At 52.7% G+C, this 17,922-nt stretch overlaps 1 protein-coding gene across 4 annotated transcripts in view; it reads left to right on the top strand.

Annotated features, from left to right (window-relative positions):
- The window catches only part of CRY2 (cryptochrome circadian clock 2), a 33,280-nt gene extending 16,599 nt beyond the window's left edge, over positions 1-16,681 (top strand). For 2 of the 4 annotated variants that reach the window (XM_021083144.1, XM_021083145.1), the window contains exons 6-12: positions 2,507-2,647; positions 3,747-4,058; positions 4,286-4,437; positions 4,546-4,748; positions 5,061-5,153; positions 6,253-6,394; positions 14,456-16,681. In XM_021083144.1, the coding sequence (XP_020938803.1) occupies positions 2,507-2,647; positions 3,747-4,058; positions 4,286-4,437; positions 4,546-4,748; positions 5,061-5,153; positions 6,253-6,392 (1,041 nt within the window). In that variant the 3' untranslated portion in view covers positions 6,393-6,394; positions 14,456-16,681. Of the gene's footprint in view, positions 1-2,506; positions 2,648-3,746; positions 4,059-4,285; positions 4,438-4,545; positions 4,749-5,060; positions 6,395-14,455 lie in introns of all 4 variants that reach the window. The other 2 variants (XR_002341486.1, XR_002341487.1) reach the window with 1 other exon arrangement.

The following is a 17,922-nucleotide window of genomic DNA, read 5'->3' as shown; positions in this document are numbered from 1 at the left end:
GAGATCTGCTGTGTAGCACTGGGAACAATGTCTAATCACTTATGATGGAGCAGGATAATGTGAGAAAATAGAATGTGTACATGTATGTATGACTGGGCCACCATGCTGTACAGTAGGAAAAAAAAATTGTATTGGGGGAATAATTTAAAAAATAAATTTAAAAAAAAGAAAAAAAAAGAAAAGAAGATGCTGTTGCCAAAAGCGGGGAGGCAAACGCCATGGTCTTTACCACTGGGTTGCCCAGCAGTAGAAGGGGCAGGCGTCCCTCTATAACAGTGGCCCAGTTATTAAAGGACATGAAAAAGGAATGATGGAGTCTTGCAGCCTCCAGAGATGATCCATGGTGCATTAATGACCACTGACACCGTGGAGAGCCACAGTCAGGCCTCTTCCCATTATAGTCTTGCCAGACTGTCCAAGCCAGTCCCTGGCACCAGCCACCAACATGCAGGACAGAGGGATGCGCCGAACTGCACCATCAGGACACGGTCAAGGAAAGGCGGACTGTAGAGATTAGTACGAGTTACATGGCTTGGGTTTTTCCACAGAAGATCGAAAAGGCAAAGAAAGAAATGACAGGAAGTGCATAGAGTAAAAGAAACTCGAAGTTCCCATTGTGGCTCAGCAGGATAAGAACCTGACACTAGTGTCTGTGAGGATGCAGGTTCAAACCCTGGCCTTGCTCAGCACGTTCAGGATCCGGTGGTGTTGTGGCTGTGGTGTAAACGTCAGATGCAGCTCTGATTGGACCCCGACCCGGGAACTTCCATATGCACAGGTGTGGCTGTAAAAAGGAAAAAAAAAAAACAACTAACACATCAAGGCCTTTCAAATGGCCAAGACTAAACTGTAATGCGTAGGGTTGCACATTTAGATGAAAAAAAGAAAAATACACTTAAAAATGCAAGGAATCACTCAAAAGATAAAGCGCTTGCTTCCAAATGTGCTTTGCAAAAACGGAAAAACATAAATATTTTTAAATGCAGGCAAGTGGTTATTATAAAAGTTGGGAAAGTGGTCACTTAAGGGGCAGGGACAGGACCCTGACTGGGACGAGCACGTGGATGGGCTTCTGGGGTGGCCGGCAGAGCACTGATTCTTGAACGTTGGTAGTGGTTGCACAGGTGTTTGCCTTAGAATAATTCATTAAGGGAGTTCCTGTCATGGCTCAGTGGTTAACGAATCCAACTAGGAACCATGAGGTGGTGAGTTCAATTCCTAACCACACTCGGTGAGTTAAGGATCCGGCGTTGCCGTGAATTGTAGTGTAGGTCGCAGACGCAGCTGGGATCCTGAGTTGCTGTGGCTCTGGCGTGGGCCAGCAGCTATAGCTTTGATTGGACTCCTAGCCTGGGAACCTCCGTATGCCACGGGTGCAGCCCTAGAAGAGACCAAAAAAAAAAAAAAAAGAATCGTTCATTAAGCCACAGAGCTGTGTGATTTGTGTATCTGTGCTTCTTTTAAAAATAGAAAGATTTTCTTTCATTGAGTAACTTAAAAAAATAAAAAAATTTCAAAGAGAGGTGGGCAAGGATGTGAGCAAGGAAATAGGCCTCATGTCTGTTGCAGGCACTTCACCAGTACCCTAGGGGTCACCTGCCAGGAGGCAGTCTTTATGTTGAGAGTTGAAGGAAGAATCAGAATTAACTGAGGAAAGGAAGACAGCATTGTATTGGGGCAGCCGAATGTGCAAAGGCTCGTGAGAGCATGGTGCCTAAAGAAGAGCAACAGGGGAGGAAGCCAGGCCAACGGGCCACACAGTCCGGGCTGCTTGCAAGCCGTATTTAGGATTTGGACTTGAGCCTAAGAACAACAGGAAGCTCAGTGCATGCATCGTCCTCCGGGACAAGCATTTTAAAGCATCCCTCTGCTCCCAGTGTGGAGAATGGGCTAGAGGGGACGAAAATTAATGCAGGGAGGCTGCCAGTTGTCCAGTATAGACACAGTCCTCGCCAGAACCAGGTTGGTGGCAATAGGGAGTGGAAAGAAAAGGCAGACTGATGAAACACTTGGACAGTAGGATTGACAGGACCTGGTGAGGGGGGAGTCAAAGGTGATGGCCAGGCTTTTGGCTTAGACAACGAGGTGGATGACAGTGCATTTTCTGAGATGGGGAATGCCAACAGAAGGGTGATTTAAGGAGAGGAGCCTGTTGGAGTTCCCGCTGTGGCCCAGCTGGTTAAGAACCTGACGTAACATCCATGAGAATACTTAATCCCTAGGAGGGGGAAATTCCGTTCTCATTTACTAGATAAGCAGCTGAGGGACTAAGTACCTCAAATTAAATAGCAGATTCAGGACAAGAATTTGGGCCTTGTTGTTTGGCTGGTGGCGGTGGTTCCATGAAAAATCCTGTGAAGGAGCGGGATGAGCACGGGGCTCACATCCTGGCTCGCTGGCTTTCTGGTCTGCGGCCTTAGGCAAGTTCCTTAAGTACCTTGTGCCTCAGGTTTTCCCTCTGAAACATCAGGATCTACCCTTTCCTTGCCTTCTCTTTCTGCTGCAGGCCTGGGTTGCCAACTATGAGAGGCCCCGGATGAATGCCAACTCCCTGCTGGCCAGCCCCACTGGCCTCAGCCCCTACCTGCGCTTCGGCTGCCTCTCCTGCCGCCTCTTCTACTACCGCCTGTGGGACCTGTACAAAAAGGTGAGGGGCGGGGAGGGCGGCACACCCCGCCCCGGTTACAGCCAAGCGGACTGGGGCTTCCGGGCCGGTCAGTCACCCCACAGAGAGGCCTTCCCTCTGGCTTCAGTGTGTGTACTTACTCTCCAGAGAAGGTGAGGAAGAGGCCACATCCAAGAGGTGGCAGAGCCAGGCATGACCCACTGCCAATCTAAACAAAATCCAGGTTCTCACGTGGAGAACAGGCAGAACAGCCGACCTCAGGTGACCCCAGAGGTGGCAGTTCTACCAGTGGACGGGGACCGGGTGCTCAGAATGGCAGGCAGGGGGAGGCTAGAGCCAGTCCTAAGGGGAGGAGCACGGCAGCCCTCTAAGGGGCTGTGTCCAGAGCACTGAGGGGGTGCCTAGGAGCAGCAGTTGCCCATCGGTGATGAGGAAATGACCGGGAGGCCTGAGTGCAGGGCGAGCTATGGACAGCAGGCAGAGAGCCCTCTGCTGCCGCCCCCACCCCGAGGCAGGGAGAGGGCAGCACATCTAGCTCTTCGGATTCATCTATCGTCCTTGCCTCTGTGTAGTTTCCTAATCCTTCACAATATCCAGCTTTCGTGGCATGGGCTGCCTTTGCCAGTTTGGTGGATTATCTTGTAATTTTAGGAAAATTAGTATTCTCTTGAAGATCTGATGTCTTAAGTCCCTCATGGCCTCAACTCCAGGCTGTTGGGCATAACTTATTTAACCAAAATCTAGACCGAACATTTTTTATGTCTGCTGATGGCAAATTCCCTTTGACGTTTTAGAAGGTGGAACCAAACAGGGACCCTTCAAGGACGAGGATCGTGACCAGTTTGGGGAGGTTGGGTCCCAGGGCAGAGTCCTGCAGCACTGTCCCTTTCCACTGCCTGACTCTCGGCAGCCCTTCCCCTTGCTCAGAGCACAGCCAGGGCCCGGGGCTTCTGTCTGAGCGCAGACTGTGCTGCTTCTCCTGGGGCCTGGCCCCTCCATGCATCTAGGGCTTCGGAGCCGCCAAGTTCATAGCAGCTCCACCTTCCTTTGTGGGAGCTCCCTGAGTGGCCGGGCACTGAGAGCTGGGCCAGGCTGATCCACGTGCTGTCCCCACCCCCAGGTGAAGCGGAACAGCACCCCCCCGCTCTCCCTGTTTGGGCAACTCCTGTGGCGAGAGTTCTTCTACACGGCAGCCACCAACAACCCCAGGTTTGACCGCATGGAGGGGAACCCCATCTGCATCCAGATCCCCTGGGATCGCAACCCCGAGGCGCTGGCCAAGTGGGCCGAGGGCAAGACAGGCTTCCCTTGGATTGACGCCATCATGACCCAGCTGAGGCAGGAGGGCTGGATCCACCACCTGGCCCGGCACGCCGTGGCCTGCTTCCTCACGCGCGGGGACCTCTGGGTCAGCTGGGAGAGCGGGGTCCGGGTGAGTGCTCTCTCAGCAGGCAGCTGGCCTGTACCCTCTCACCGGCCTGGCCCAGGGCGGCCCCCTTTTGGGCTGAGGGATGGGCTGGGACCCCTGGCTCCAGGAGATCCCCTCCAGATCCTCCTTGGCTTGCCCTCAGCCCATCTCCACGGGGCGCGTGGTGACTTGGGGAGAACCATGGCCGAAGTCCCCAAGAAGGCTGATTGTCTCACCTTCCCCACATCTAGGTGTTTGATGAGCTGCTCCTGGATGCGGATTTCAGCGTGAATGCGGGCAGCTGGATGTGGCTGTCCTGCAGTGCTTTCTTCCAACAGTTCTTCCACTGCTACTGCCCAGTGGGCTTTGGCCGCCGCACAGACCCCAGTGGAGACTACATTCGGTAAGAATGCAGACCAGGCTCTCTGGTTTCTGACCACTGTGGCCTCTTCTTAGGATGAGACAGGAGGCTCCCAGTGTGCTTATGGGTTGTCCGGTGTGTGTGTTTCAGGCGATACCTGCCCAAATTGAAAGGGTTCCCCTCTCGATACATCTATGAACCCTGGAATGCTCCAGAGTCAGTGCAGAAGGCAGCCAAGTGCATCATTGGTGTGGACTACCCACGGCCCATCGTCAACCACGCTGAGACCAGCCGGCTCAACATTGAGCGGATGAAGCAGATTTACCAACAGCTCTCCCGCTACCGGGGACTCTGTAAGGAGCCACTATTCCCACCACCACCTGCTAGGTCCCCAAAGGGAGTGATGGCACCTACGGGCTCAAGGGGCATGGACGGGGATTCTCAGATACTTGCAAAGGGAGACTGAGCGCTATCTTCCAGGCGATTAAGCTGACTTGCCTTCCCAGAGCACAGGACACGTGGGCTAGGCTGGACCTGGTCTCTCGGAGCAGTTGTGACCACTGGGAGGAGCTGGAACCTCAGTGTCCCGGCCCAGCAGCCCCTGCCGTGCGCCCTCCACAGTCCCGGGAGATTGCATTCTGATTACCCCCCTGCCTCTTTCCCAGGTCTGCTGGCGTCGGTCCCTTCCTGTGTGGAAGACCTCAGCAACCCAGTGGCAGAGCCCAGCTCAAGCCAGGCTGGGAGCGTGAGCGCTGCAGGTGAGTGCAGCTGGCCTCCCGAGGCCTGCGTCAGTCCCGGGGGGACTGCAGAGCCACCTCCTCTTCGGTCACTGAGGGCTGAAGACGGAGGCCAGGACAAGTCAGGCCTCCACAGAGCTCGTATTCCACCTGGGGAGACAGATGGTAAAGGCCCCATGCAAGGGCCTGACAGATAACACGCGCTTTGGGGCAAAATCAAATCCAGCGGCCTGACCAAAGAGGGCTGGGGAAGGGGTTTGCTTTATGGCATGCGAGGGACCCACGTAGTGAGCAGAGCCAGCCTCCTAAGAACTGGAGGAAGAACATTCCAGGCAAAGGGAAGAGCAAGAAAACACCCAGCGATGGCAGCGAGCTTAGCCATTCCAGGCGTGGAAGGAGGGAGGCGGTGGGGCTGCGTGTCCTGAGTGAGGAGCTGCAGTGAGATGAGGATGTAGAGTAGCGCCGTGTAGATGCAGTGTCCACAGGGAGGGTTAGGAGTCCATTGTCAGTGCAGGGAGAAGGCACGGTTCATGTTTTAAAAAGTGACTCTGCCTGCTGTGTGAAGGGCACAGGGTGGGCAGGAGTCTCCAAGTCCTGGAAGGCTGGAAAGGAGGCGACTGCATTATCCAGGCAAGAGCTGGCTGCACGGCCAGGCGGTGGCAGGACAAACTTGCCGCATTCTTAACCTCCCCCCTTCCGCTCTGGAATGAAGATCAGCACATTCAGACTGGCATGAACTTTAGGGCATTTTCTAATTTGCACGGCCAGGCTGGCTCACCAGTGAGGGTGCTGCTCGGTGCAGCTTTAGGAGGCCAGTAGCAGAGGGAACGCCTCACCTTGAGAGCAAGAACAGCAGGCAAACCAAATCAGTCCCTGGCCTGGAGCCCGTGGGACTTGGGACCCAAAAGCTGGCTCTGCTTCTGGTGGGCCTGGCCCTGCTCTTGGATATTTCCAGTCAGTCACTGCTGAAAGGAAGGCCAACAGGCAGATCAGAGAAGCAACATGTTGGTGGCATTGAGGCACAGGCCCCCTGCCCACTGAAGAGCTGTTGCTGCACAGTTGAGGGTTAACTTGGCTCAGTGCACAAGTCTGTGTGACTCTTTGACCTGCTTCCCTACAGGCCCAAGACCACTGCCCAGTGGCCCAGCATCCCCCAAACGCAAGCTGGAAGCGGCCGAGGAGCCACCTGGAGAAGAACTCAGCAAGCGGGCCAGGGTGGCAGAGCTGCCCCCTACAGAGCTGCCTGGCAGGGATGTCTGAGAGTGAGTGACAGCAGCCGAGAAGCAACTTCAGGAAGGGATGTGGGAGAGAGGTGGGCGTGGGTTTGGGAAACTACTGCCCTGCCAGCTGAAGGTTGAAACCCAGCAAACTAGATTAAAACCTAGTGAAGACCACATGAGGATTTCAGCTCAAAAATCCTGCCATTTTGGAGTTGCCATTGTGGCTCAGGGGCAACGAACCCAACTAGTATCCATGAGGACACGGGTTCGATCCCTGGCCTCACTCAGTGGGCCGGGGATCTGGCATTGCAGTGAGCTGTGGACTGCGTGGCTGTGGCTGTGGCGTAGGCCGGTGGCTGCAGCTCTGACTGGACCCCTAGATTCCATATACTACATATGCGGCCTTGAAAAAAAGAAAAAAAAAATCCTGCCATTTTGACTTCTGTACCTTCTGAAACAAAAAGAATTTAAAAGTAAAGCCTTGTTATTTCTTTGCCAGCTAAGGAAACAGGTTTTGGTTTTTGTTTTTTGTTTTTTTCACTCTTTCTGCCTATCAAAGGATCCCAAATCCAAAAAAAGAAAGCAGAGAGCTGGATATGAAGCTGTGGGAGAAACGGCCCTCTGTCCAGCTGGGGGCGTGGCTCAAGGCCCCGCTGCTACTTCACCCTGCAGGCAGGCCAGCAGAGGGCAGCACTTGCCTTCAGAAGACAGGCTAAGGGGTGTTGGGAGGCGCACTCAGCCCAGCCCCACCTAAGGACCAACCAGTAGACCTTGGCTCCCCATCTCTGTGCCTTTTACAGCCCCGCCTCCGTTCACACGTTTCTTGTGGCTTCAGCACTGCACTTGCCTGTCTGTGCTCATCTTCCTTAGAAGCCTCCTGAATATCTCCCCCACCCCCCCAAAAAAAAACCCCAAACCTGGCTCCTCCTTTCCCAGAGCAGGAAGGGCCTTTTATGCCTTTCCAGGGAAGATATAAATTACTGTCCCCTTTGAGTAATCATCTCAGGCTGTTTATGTGCCATGTCTGCATTATTAAATCGGAGGGTGATTTTCTCCATGGAGCCCATTGATTCTTTTCCTAAAGCCCTCCTCCACTTCGGGCCAGGCAGGGCCATCTGGTTTGCACGTCTAGACTTGAATGCAAGGTGAGACGGTGAGTTTGTGATGCTTGTGCCCTTTACCCCCCTAGGCTCTTTGTCATAGACGTTGCTGATGACAGATTGACGTTATCTTGTTCTGGGAGAACCAGCAACCTTAGATACTACTCTCTTAGTTATCTCTTAACTCTGTGATGCTAAGCAAAGTTCGTTCTGTCTTACAAATCTGGAACTTGCCAGGCTGATACTCTGACTTTCCGGTGAGAAGATCAAAGGACAGAGAGGTTAAATGTCTGGGTGAAGATTGCGCAGCAAGCTAATGGCATCCAATTCAGCATGAAACTGTTGTCAGCAAGTGTGTGAGGAAAGGGAGCGTAGATGCATAAAATGTGATACGATTCCCATCACCAGGATTTAATAGTCTGCTTGGAAAAAGAAGACAGCCTGTATTTCCTAGACAAACGATACAGACTCTTCCAGTTTATCACAAGGCAGTTATTGGTGGGCCGGAGTGATCAGGAAGTACAACACAGACGTTCACCCTCGGGCACCTGAAGATGAATTGAATTGAGGCAGCAAGGAGGGCATTTCAGACAAGAAAACAGCTTAGTGATTTACATGATCTTGTACAGATTACTTAACCGCCGTGAGACTTGGTTTCCTCACCAAAAATTAGGTTCTTGTTGCAAAGATTAAATGATAAAATGTGTGTGTCAGGAATGTGTGGGGCCGCCAGGACTAGAAGCCTGACTACTGTGGCTAAGACTAATGGGGATCCAGTTTTCTTCCTGAACAAGAGGCCCAGAGCTGGGTGTCGCTGGTCTTGATTTGATGGCTTAACAATGTCAGAGCCAGTCTTTCTGAGAGTCTTTTGTTTCATGGCGCCAAGGTGGCTGCCACAGCCTCAGCCATCAATTCCTCGTTCAGAGCAGGAAAGAGGAGGAGTTGCAGAGAGAACTGCATTCATTCATTCGGTAAACTTAGATCAAGTGATCACAGTTTGCCAGACACTGTTGCAGGTATTGGGATGTGGTTGTGAACTAGGCCGACAAAGTCCCTTCCTTTTTGGGTGCATCTTAGAGAGGAGACAGACAATAAACAAAGAGAAACGCCGTGTGCCAAGAGACCCTAGATGGTCTGAAGAAAAAATAAAGTGCAGTAAAAAGCTAGAAAGTAATGGTTCGAGCACCGTGGAGGTTGCAGTTTTGTATAATGAGGATTGTCTGCGGATGCCTCTCTTCCTTTTCATCAGAAAAATCAAAGGTTTCCCAGAACACTCCGTCCCCAGCTTCTCACATTGGCCTCCTGAACTAGAACTGAGTCACAGAGCCACCTCCAAGCTGGGAAGTAGGGCCCAGGTGGTCAGGAGTGGTTAGACCACTGATTCCCAACCTGGGTGAGCCACAGAATTCCGCAGAGGAGCGGTTCAGGGCCAGGTGGCTGGGCCCGCCCCCAGAGCTCCTGATGCTTTAGGGCTGGGGGAGGACCTGAGCATTTGCGTTTCTAACAAGTTCCCAACAGTTGATGCTGCTGCTGTTCTGAGACTGTACTTTGAGAATCACTGACTTAGACCATTCACGATCTATTGTCTGCTTGAACAAAATCCAGGTTCTGTTAGCCAGGAAGTATGGATACTGGTTGATAACTAACAGTGTCTACATAATATATAGGACACTTAGCCCAGCACCTGCCTTATAAGTTCATAAATAAAATGGTAGCTGTTATTATTGTTTTTATGGCAATTGTTATCATTATTATTTTAGAAGAACATAGGGTTACAGTCTGATCATGGAGGGTCTGAACGGCAGGCAGATGAGTCTTTGGTGTACTCTCTAGGAACTAAGGAGCCTTTTGGAACAGGAGAGTGAATGATTGAACTGGCATTTTGGGAAGATGAACCAAGCGTTGGGCCGGGACCTGGGAGGAAACGGTAGGGGGAGAGCCCGCTGAGAGGCTGTAGCGGTGAGTCCAAGAGGACATCACACGTGTGCAGAGGTCAGTGCCTGTCTCATGCCTTGTAGTCCAGGACATGTCCATCAGCCTGTTGGGATGTTAGCACTGATGGTCAAGGTTTGGCCCCTACTTATGGCTAATTGCTTGGAAGTGGGGGCTGGGAGGTAAGAGGACAGGACAGACACCCCTGTTCTTTGGAAACCCTGAGAAGAGGACGTGTGTGTGTTCACTGTAGGCTGCTGGTGGCACCGGGGCCTAAAGATGTTCAGCATCCTTATCAGTAAGACAGTGATAATAGCATCTTGCCGCCTGCCCTACCCAGCGAGCACACACTTTGGGGAAGGAAATGAAAACCCGTCTGTGAAAAGCCTTTGAATAAGTGTACTGCACCATGCAGATGAAATCACGTTACCATTTTGCATATGCTCCTTGGGGCATCTCTGATTGTGTTGTTACTTCCGTCAGAGCCAGCACCCTGGGCTGGCTGGACCACAGAGCGGTGGCCCTGGGTCCTGAGTTGATGCAGTCTTACTACCCCTTCTCAGCTCTCCTGTCAGTTTTAGTTGTGTGATTTGGGGCAGGATTCATAACCTTTCTGAGATGCTTTAGCTGTAAGGTGTGAATAATCGTCCTTTACCAGCCTGAAGGTTCCATCTGGACCTTTTGAGGCCCTGTTTATCTCCGACCTCTATAGTTTTGTGATGCTGTTATTTCATGATGCCTCAGGCCTGGGCCAGACAATGATTTAAACTGATATCAGTAGGTCCCATGCTTACTTCAAACCCACATCAGTATCTGTTTTGCATTTGGTTTTATTGTACAGTGTTCACTACACTGAAAAATAAGCCAGCCCCAAATAGCTGTCGTTTCAGCTGCTTCCCATAATCCCCAAAGCTGCTGACTGCTCCGGATTCCATCAGCCTCGAATTGTGCAGATTTTTCTTATTGGTCCAATTATTTTAGCAGTTCCCGTGATCCATTTGCCCTTCTGCTGGTACACAGTGTTCTGTTGAGAGAAGTCTGTTGAATGCAAGTGTTCACGGCCAAAGATCACCTCGTCCCCTCCTTTCCCCAAAGTTCACCAGAACTTGTGTAGCCCTGGGGCTTTCCTGAGGAAAACCTGACTTCTGGAACCCCTTCATTGGCGTTTTGGCATGTTTCCATGTACCCTTCCTCATGCAAAGTGTGTGTGATGGCATGGGCGGTCTGTAACTGGAAGCAGGGGCCCGTCCTGCCTCTTCTGCCCAGGAGCCAGCGCACACGGTTTCCCCACCTCTCTGGCTCCTGAACCGAGAAGCTGGGACCTGGTGTCCCCTGGCACTCACTGAGTAGCTTTCCCGATGGATGTCCTCTCCCCTTGGCTGTGGGATTTACGTGGTGCAGGAAGGCCAAGCGTGTGGTTGATGTGAGGAATGAGACTGAGCTGAAAGCCCAGCTCTGTACCCCATCCAGCTGCCCCTCTGCCCTTCCCTACTCTTAACTTGGGAGTGCATAGCAAACCCTCTGCCCCCTCAAGCCCTTGGATGCTGTGTCTCACCCCATGTGGAAGCAAGGGGTGACCTCTGAGACCTGGTTACAGGCTCCAAAGTTTCTCCCAGACCTTTAGGTGTCATGGGCTCCTCTGCTAACCTGGGCTCATGCCGGCACAGCGTCCACCCACTCCGCCTGGGCTCGGAGCCGGGGAAGGGTGGACGTGAAGATTTGGGTTTCTCGTTAGCATCCAGCGGGCAGGGGGGGATGTGAGGGCACAGCTACCCAGGGGCCCATCCGAACTGACATTGGCACACTGAGGGAGGCAGTCTCATTAACTTATTTCACGTTCTAGCCACTTCTGTTTCTTGTTTTAATGACCAGTTTAAAGAGTTGGACAATCATGAGATTGATTTTTTTTTTAAGTGCATGTTTTATGAGTTGATTTTTTTTCCCTGAATGTCTCTCCCCTAGCTGTTCTTCCCTTTCTGCTGTCATGTGCTCCTGTCATCATTTTCCTGCAGGGCCTCGTTTGATTTCCCCAGCCCTCTTTTTCTGCAGATCATGCCCTAGCTTGAAAACAAGAGCACAGGGACCATCTAATTATCTGCTGATCAAGCAGCTTGAGTAACTAGTTGAACAGGCCTTTGACTAGCTTTGTGGACAAGGATAAGCTCATTCTTCCAACTCTTGGTTTTCTATTTGGGTTTTTGAACCCATCGTAGGGGGTCATGGGTCACTGGGGCTTATCAGAGCCCAAGTCACTGTGAGCTCCCTTCACGAGGCTGCACCACAGCTAAACCACGTCCAAGTTGGCATAGGTCTGAAAGAATTTTTGTTACTGTAGCCACCTGACTGTACCTCCCCCCCTTATCTTCTAAGCTGGGCACTGGTTCTTAAACCCTGTTTGGGTTACCCATGCTTTGAAGGGTCTGATGGAAGGATGGAGCCTCTCCCCAGAAAATAGCATCTATTCACCCACGTAGACAAGTGTACACTGAACTTGGGGGTCTTGGTGGGCTGCCCCTTATGCCTATCCTTGGACCCCTTACAGATGCACAAACCCCAGAGGAAGAGCCCTTGTTTCAAGGAAGCTTCAAGTACGCTTTCTCTTCGCGCATCTCTGAAGGTGGAGAGACACAAGCAATAGGGTCACGGGTAGGAGGGCATCCTGTGCATACTCTCCAACCCTGAGAGTTTCAGTTTCAGAAGAGGAGTCATCGCTTTGGTTTAACAGCAGGGGCCGTAGAGAGACCTGTGTAGAAAGTAGATCACGGGGAGTTCCTCTAGTGGCTTAGCAGTTAAGAAGCCAGCATAGTGTCCAGAAGGCAGGTTTGATACCTGGCCTCACTCAGTAGGTTAGCAATCTGGCGTTGCCATTAGCTGTGGCATAGTTTCCAGATGCGGCTCAGATCTGGTGTGATTGTGGCTGTGACCTAGGCCGGCAGCTGCAGCTCCAATTTGATCCCTAGCCTGGGAACTTTCATATGCCTCAGGGGTGGCCTTAAAAAGAAAAAAAAATCAAAAATAAAAATAAAGTATATATTATAATCAGAATATTCCAATAGACATGTACTTTAGTTACAAATGTACTTGTGGAAGAATATGACTAGGTTATTATAGTTCAAGCTTAAAGGGGAAAATTATTGAATAATATTCTAAAAAGACAGTACTGACCCTTATAAACCACTACTGCGTTTGCTCTTGATTATTCCCAACTTCTAGATAAATCATTGTCACCCAGGTAAAATCTTCAATTTGAAATTTATCTGAAAAAGTTTGCATGCATCAGAAGACTGATTTGGTTGGGGTTTTTTTGTTTTTTTTGCATTTTAGGGCCGCGCCTGTGGCATATGGAAGTTCCCAGGCTAAGGGTCAAATTGGAGCTGCAGCCGCCGGCCTACACCACAGCCACAGCAACCTGGGATCCAAGCTGTGCCTGCAACCTACTCCACAGCTCACAGCAGTGCCAGATCCTCCACACACTGAGCAAGGCCAGGGATTGAACCTGCATCCCCTTGGATACTAGTTGGATTCATTTCCGCAGAGCCTCAGCAGGAGCCCCAGGAGATGATTTGGAATGGCTGACTCCAATGCCTTTGCGAGCATTTTCCCTTCTCTTTTAATACGCGAACTTCTGCTTATGTTGCTTAGATATTAGTCTTCATGCTACCCTGTTGAATTTCTTCTTTTTATATTCTCTAAAGTCTTAATGAGCAATACTAGAAAACATAGTACTTAGTGGTAAAAATACAGGCTTTGGAATCAGGCAGACCTGGGTTTCCTGTCTTGGCGCTGCCACTTCTGGATGCTGTAGTTTTGGGCAATTCATCCTCTCTGGCTTCCGTCTTCTGACCTGTGAAAAGGGCCGTCATCTTGTCAGGGGTAACGGCAGCACAAGCCTCCTCCTCCTCTCCTAACAAAGTGCCGCAGACCGGGTGACTTAAACAACAGAAGTTTATTCTCACAGTTCTGGAGGCTGAGGTCTGAGATGGAGTTGACGGCGGGGGTGGTTTCTTCTGAGGCCTCTCTCCTTGGCTTGGAGGCTGCTGCCGGCTTCCTGCGTCTTCCTGTGGTCTGACCTCCATGTGTCTGTGTCCTAATCTTGTCTTGTAAGGACACCAGTCATTTGGGACCAGGGCCCATCCTAAGCACCTCATTTAACGTAATTACCTCTATAAGGACCTTAACCTTCAAAAACAGTCACATTGTGAAGGGGTTGGGAGTTCAGCATGTGGATCTGGGGGGGGACACAGTTCATCGATCACACAAGTGGGTGGTGCCTGCCTCACAGGAGGCTCGGGAGCCTTCTTGTTAGCATCCGCCTCACCATCATTTGAACGGTACAGACTTTGAAGGGAGCCCTGCGTGTCTCTTTATATTCTCACACTCGACCTATTTAAAGAGGCAGCCCAGCCTGTTTATGTTGTGCTGGGCTTACCCTGTCCTCTGTTACAGGCGTGAGGCTATTTCTTCCCTCTGCCCCAGATTCAGGATGTTATAAATCTTTAAAATGAGTCATCCCTGTGTCTCCTTTCCCCCTGCCCTCAGTCTTCTAGCACAGTGCCAAGGATGTTTTAATCTCTCCGTGGAGATTTGCTCCCTGCTGATCCCAAACCCAGTTGTTGCCTTCATCTTCAAAATGACTGGTCCCGGCAGGCTTCTTTTCCAGCCAGCGTTTTTTTTTTTTTTTTTTTTTTTTTTTTTTCTGATTCTCCACCTCTGGCAGCAGCCACTGTGCCTTGATTCAGAAACTGCTGTTGTCATGTCTGAGCGAGTGTCACCCAGGGCTTCAGGAGAGTGTCCCTGGCCTTCTCCTCTTCCCCCTCTGCTGTCCTCAGGCCTGGGGCAGAGGAGGCCCAGAAGCTTTGCAGGGGAGAGCTTGTCCTGCGTCAGCTCCTCAGAGGGCCTGTGTTCAGGCGCTGCTGGCATCCCAGCACAGCCTCGTCCCCGGGTACTGTGGCCCGTTTGGTTCACTCTGGGCCCTTCCTGGTTCCCCAGAGAAGCAGCCAGAGGAGCCGTGTCCCTGGGTACCCGAGCAGCCTCCTGAACGCTCCTTTGTGCCCTTGTTTTTCTCTTTCAGCTGCAGTGCCGTGGCTCCGTGAGCAAAGCCTGGGTGCCCGAGCAGCCACCGTGGCAGCAGCGTGCAACCTGCAGAACAGCCGATCACCTGCAGAGATGGAGCGAACATGTGTGCGTGTGTGTGCGCGTGTGCAGAGGAAGGAGTGGCCTGCCTGTTTGCGTGTGCATGCATCTGTTTTCACTCTTGTGATTCTGAACTGCTGACTGGGCTGGAGGAGAACCTGTAGCAGCTTCACCTCAGCCTCCGGACACCAGGCTAGAGGTCACGGCAGTGACCTTCACCCCAGACCTGTCCCTGTGAGCCAGCTGCCTTGTCTGAATAGAGGAGTGATAGGATCCTAGCTGGGATTCTGGCATCTGCCCCCAACCCCAGCCCTTCCTCCCTCCGTCCTCGCGTCAGACTCGGGAGCAAGGGGGAGCATTGCTGGCTCTTGCCCAGAGCGAGGGATTCAAGAGGCAGCTAGAGTCTTGCTGAGTTCCTGCCTTATGACCCCAGGGGCTAGGCAGCCTGGAGAGGACACGTGCTGTCCAGACATAGTCACCTGGCCTGGCTTCATTTGAAAATCCCCTGCCCCTGGATTCTCCAGACTCTTCGTTGGGCATCTGGGACTGAGCACGAGGCGGGAGACAGATGAGAAAACTTTGCGCCGTCGTAGGGAAGTGCAGCCAGGCAGCTGACTGGAGCCTTTATGAGCAGTCCTCCGGGGAACAGCTGAGAAGGTCTCCCTTTGGGGCTGAAAACCTGCGGTTAGGAGCAAAATCCCAGCCCTCGCTGTTTTTTCCCGGAAGCTGAGAGCCAGCCTCAGAGCGGACGGGGGGGAGGCTCAGTGCCTCCACCAGGAGGAGGCCGGGTTCCTGGTGGTAGAAAGCCCGCTGGCTCCTCTGGCCATGCCCATGGCACCTCAGTGCTGCCACTGAGGTCAGCTGACACCCAGCCAGGGAAGCCATCCCCGTCTGCACTCTGCAGGCTTCCACGGCCTGCCCGTAGCTGGTGGGCATCCAGGCTGTCGTGTCAGCTCTCCCAGTGGCTGGACGTCAAGGCCCCAGGCAGCTGGACTGCCAGGGACAGTTAGGAGAGGTCCACACCCAGCACAGCAGTTTCCCGAAGCAGCCGGTGGGAGGTTTGACCCAGAGAAGCCAGGAGCCTTGAACTCCAGGGGTGGCCTGTGCAGAGGACACCACGAGAAGGAGGACTATGCGGTCAGCTGGAGCAAGTCTTCCTTCTGCCCGTGGCCTGTGCTTGAGCCACAGCGAGTGTGCATGTGTGTGTGTGGGTGTGTGTGGGCGTGCACACCCATGCGGGGTGTGTGCGTAGCTGAGAGGCCAATTCCTCTTTGGATTTTTGTCCTCGTACACATGACATTAAGCTGGCCTCTGGGCCTTCTCCTCTCTACCTCCCCTGCGACCTTTCCTAACCTCATAGCTGTTCATTCCCGTGGCCCCAGCCCTTCACCGTCCTCTGTCCTGGGACCAGAACCCCGCGGTCAGGCCCTGTCCCCTACATCTGTCCAGCACATTGACAGGCTTCTTCCTGAGATGTCCCCAGGCTTTCTCAGCCAGAGAGCTGCCTTTAGAGTCCAACCTTTGTATGTGTGTCACCCTCACTAGAAATGTCGCATCATCGTGTGGGGGAACGGGGCCCAGGTGGTGGTTTGTTTCTGCAGCATTGGGTTGGGGGCTTCCCTGTTCCCTTAGCCCCAGCCAGGAGGAAAGAGACCCGGGAGCTGTTGCCAGAAGGGGAGTAGGGCGGGTCTGAGAAACGGAGAGCACCGGGGGCTTGGGCCAGAGTCACTGTTTATTCAGCAGCACCTGCACTTGTCGGGATGATTCCTTTTTGTGCCTGTTTGACGATGGTTCTCTTCCCTAAGGTCCACATTGGCAGGACCCCCTCCCCCCCACTTCTCCACCATCCCTGGCACGCTGGCCCATTCCCAGTGGACCGGAGTGGGCCACTCCCCCAGCCGGGAGGGGCGGGATAAGGAGAGGGTGCCCCCAGTGGCCCGGAGCTCCGTGACAGTGTCAGGCCTCCCCTCTCCTGGCCAAGGCGTCCCCGGGGGCTGCCGCAGCACATGCCCCAAATCCTAACCCAAGGGCTGGCATGGGCAGGAGGTGGTTGCAGGCCAAATGCACTTTATACAGAGATTTTTCTGTTTCTGGGAAGGTGTGTTTCTCCCACAGTTTGTGAATATTCACATGTTTCATAAATGTCTGATTTGTCTGAGCAAAATTGTGATGGTGTCAATTTTGTGGGCGGTCCAGGGACTGGGAGGCAGTAGCGCTTAGCCTGAGTGAAGCCATAGGCCGGAACCAGGAGCCCCTCACCGTCCTTGGAGGTGGCAGGGGGAGGGGTGGGAGACGGAGAAAAGGGGAGCTTCCTAGGTAAGCAACTGGAGCAGAATAAAGCGTGGTCAGAGTTGGGGGTCAGTCTGCCGGAATGGTGTAGGGCATGCCAGGCCCGGGACGAGGCTCTGAGGACTGTCCTGCGGTGAACCCACGCCGCCTCCCGCGCCCCCAGCTCACTTAAAACCCCAGGCTGGGGTCTGTCAGTGGTAGGGCCCTCTTCAGGCCATTCTTTACCTCGGCTCAGCCATGCAGGTGCAGCTGCTCGGTGTAGGGTCCAATCCGCCCACAGCCAAGCCCAGAGACTGGATACTGATTTTGTCTCATGCCATCTGGCCAGAGGGGCCCCTCTCTACAGTGTGCATGGGCTTTCCCGTGAGGCTTTCTGGCCTTGGACCACTGGACTTGAGAGCTTTGTTAGCCCAAATTCCTGTGAGGAAGGGTTCAGGCCAGCCAAGATTATCAGAAGCCGGTTTGCACAAAGTGAGAAAGGGGAAAAGGAGGAACCTGACTCTGGGACTCATCCCATTCCGCGCTCTGCTCCTGATGGCCCCCTTCCCACTTAGACCCTTTTCTTGGCTTCTCTCTAGTATGGCTTTGGTTTGACTTCGAGAGCTAAAATACCTTTGTTGTTGAGCAAAAGTTTCTGAAAAACAGAGTTCTTCACACACACACACACACACACACACACACACACACACACACGCACCCGACCTGAGGAGGCTCCCTAGTAGAGACAAGCACATACTCCAAGGAACAATAACAATTATCAGCCACTGTGTCAGAACTGCTTTCCTGAGAGGAAAAGCTAGCACCTTAGCAAGTGGTTACTGTTTAGGTCTGATGAAAGAAGCCTGAGCCCAGATAGAAAAGGGGCAGGGAGAAAGGCATCCAAGCCCTTCTCGAGGCTTCTTCAAGGCTCTAGGTATTGGGATGTTCTCAGAGCTGGAGCTCGGGGGTTGTTTACTGCAGAGCAGGTGCCTGCAGTCCGTTCTGGGTGCTACAATGCAGGGTAAGGGTGGCAGAAACAGTGGGCAGTCTACATTTGCAAATAGGATTCCACAAGCTGTGGAACAGTTTGCTCTGCCCCTTCAGGACAGGATCTCCGAGTACTCCCAGCGGGGCCAG

The sequence above is a fragment of the Sus scrofa genome, chromosome 2, assembly GCF_000003025.6.
Source record: "Sus scrofa isolate TJ Tabasco breed Duroc chromosome 2, Sscrofa11.1, whole genome shotgun sequence".
Taxonomy (NCBI): Eukaryota; Metazoa; Chordata; class Mammalia; order Artiodactyla; family Suidae; genus Sus; species Sus scrofa.
This window is presented reverse-complemented; position numbering and strand designations above follow the sequence as displayed.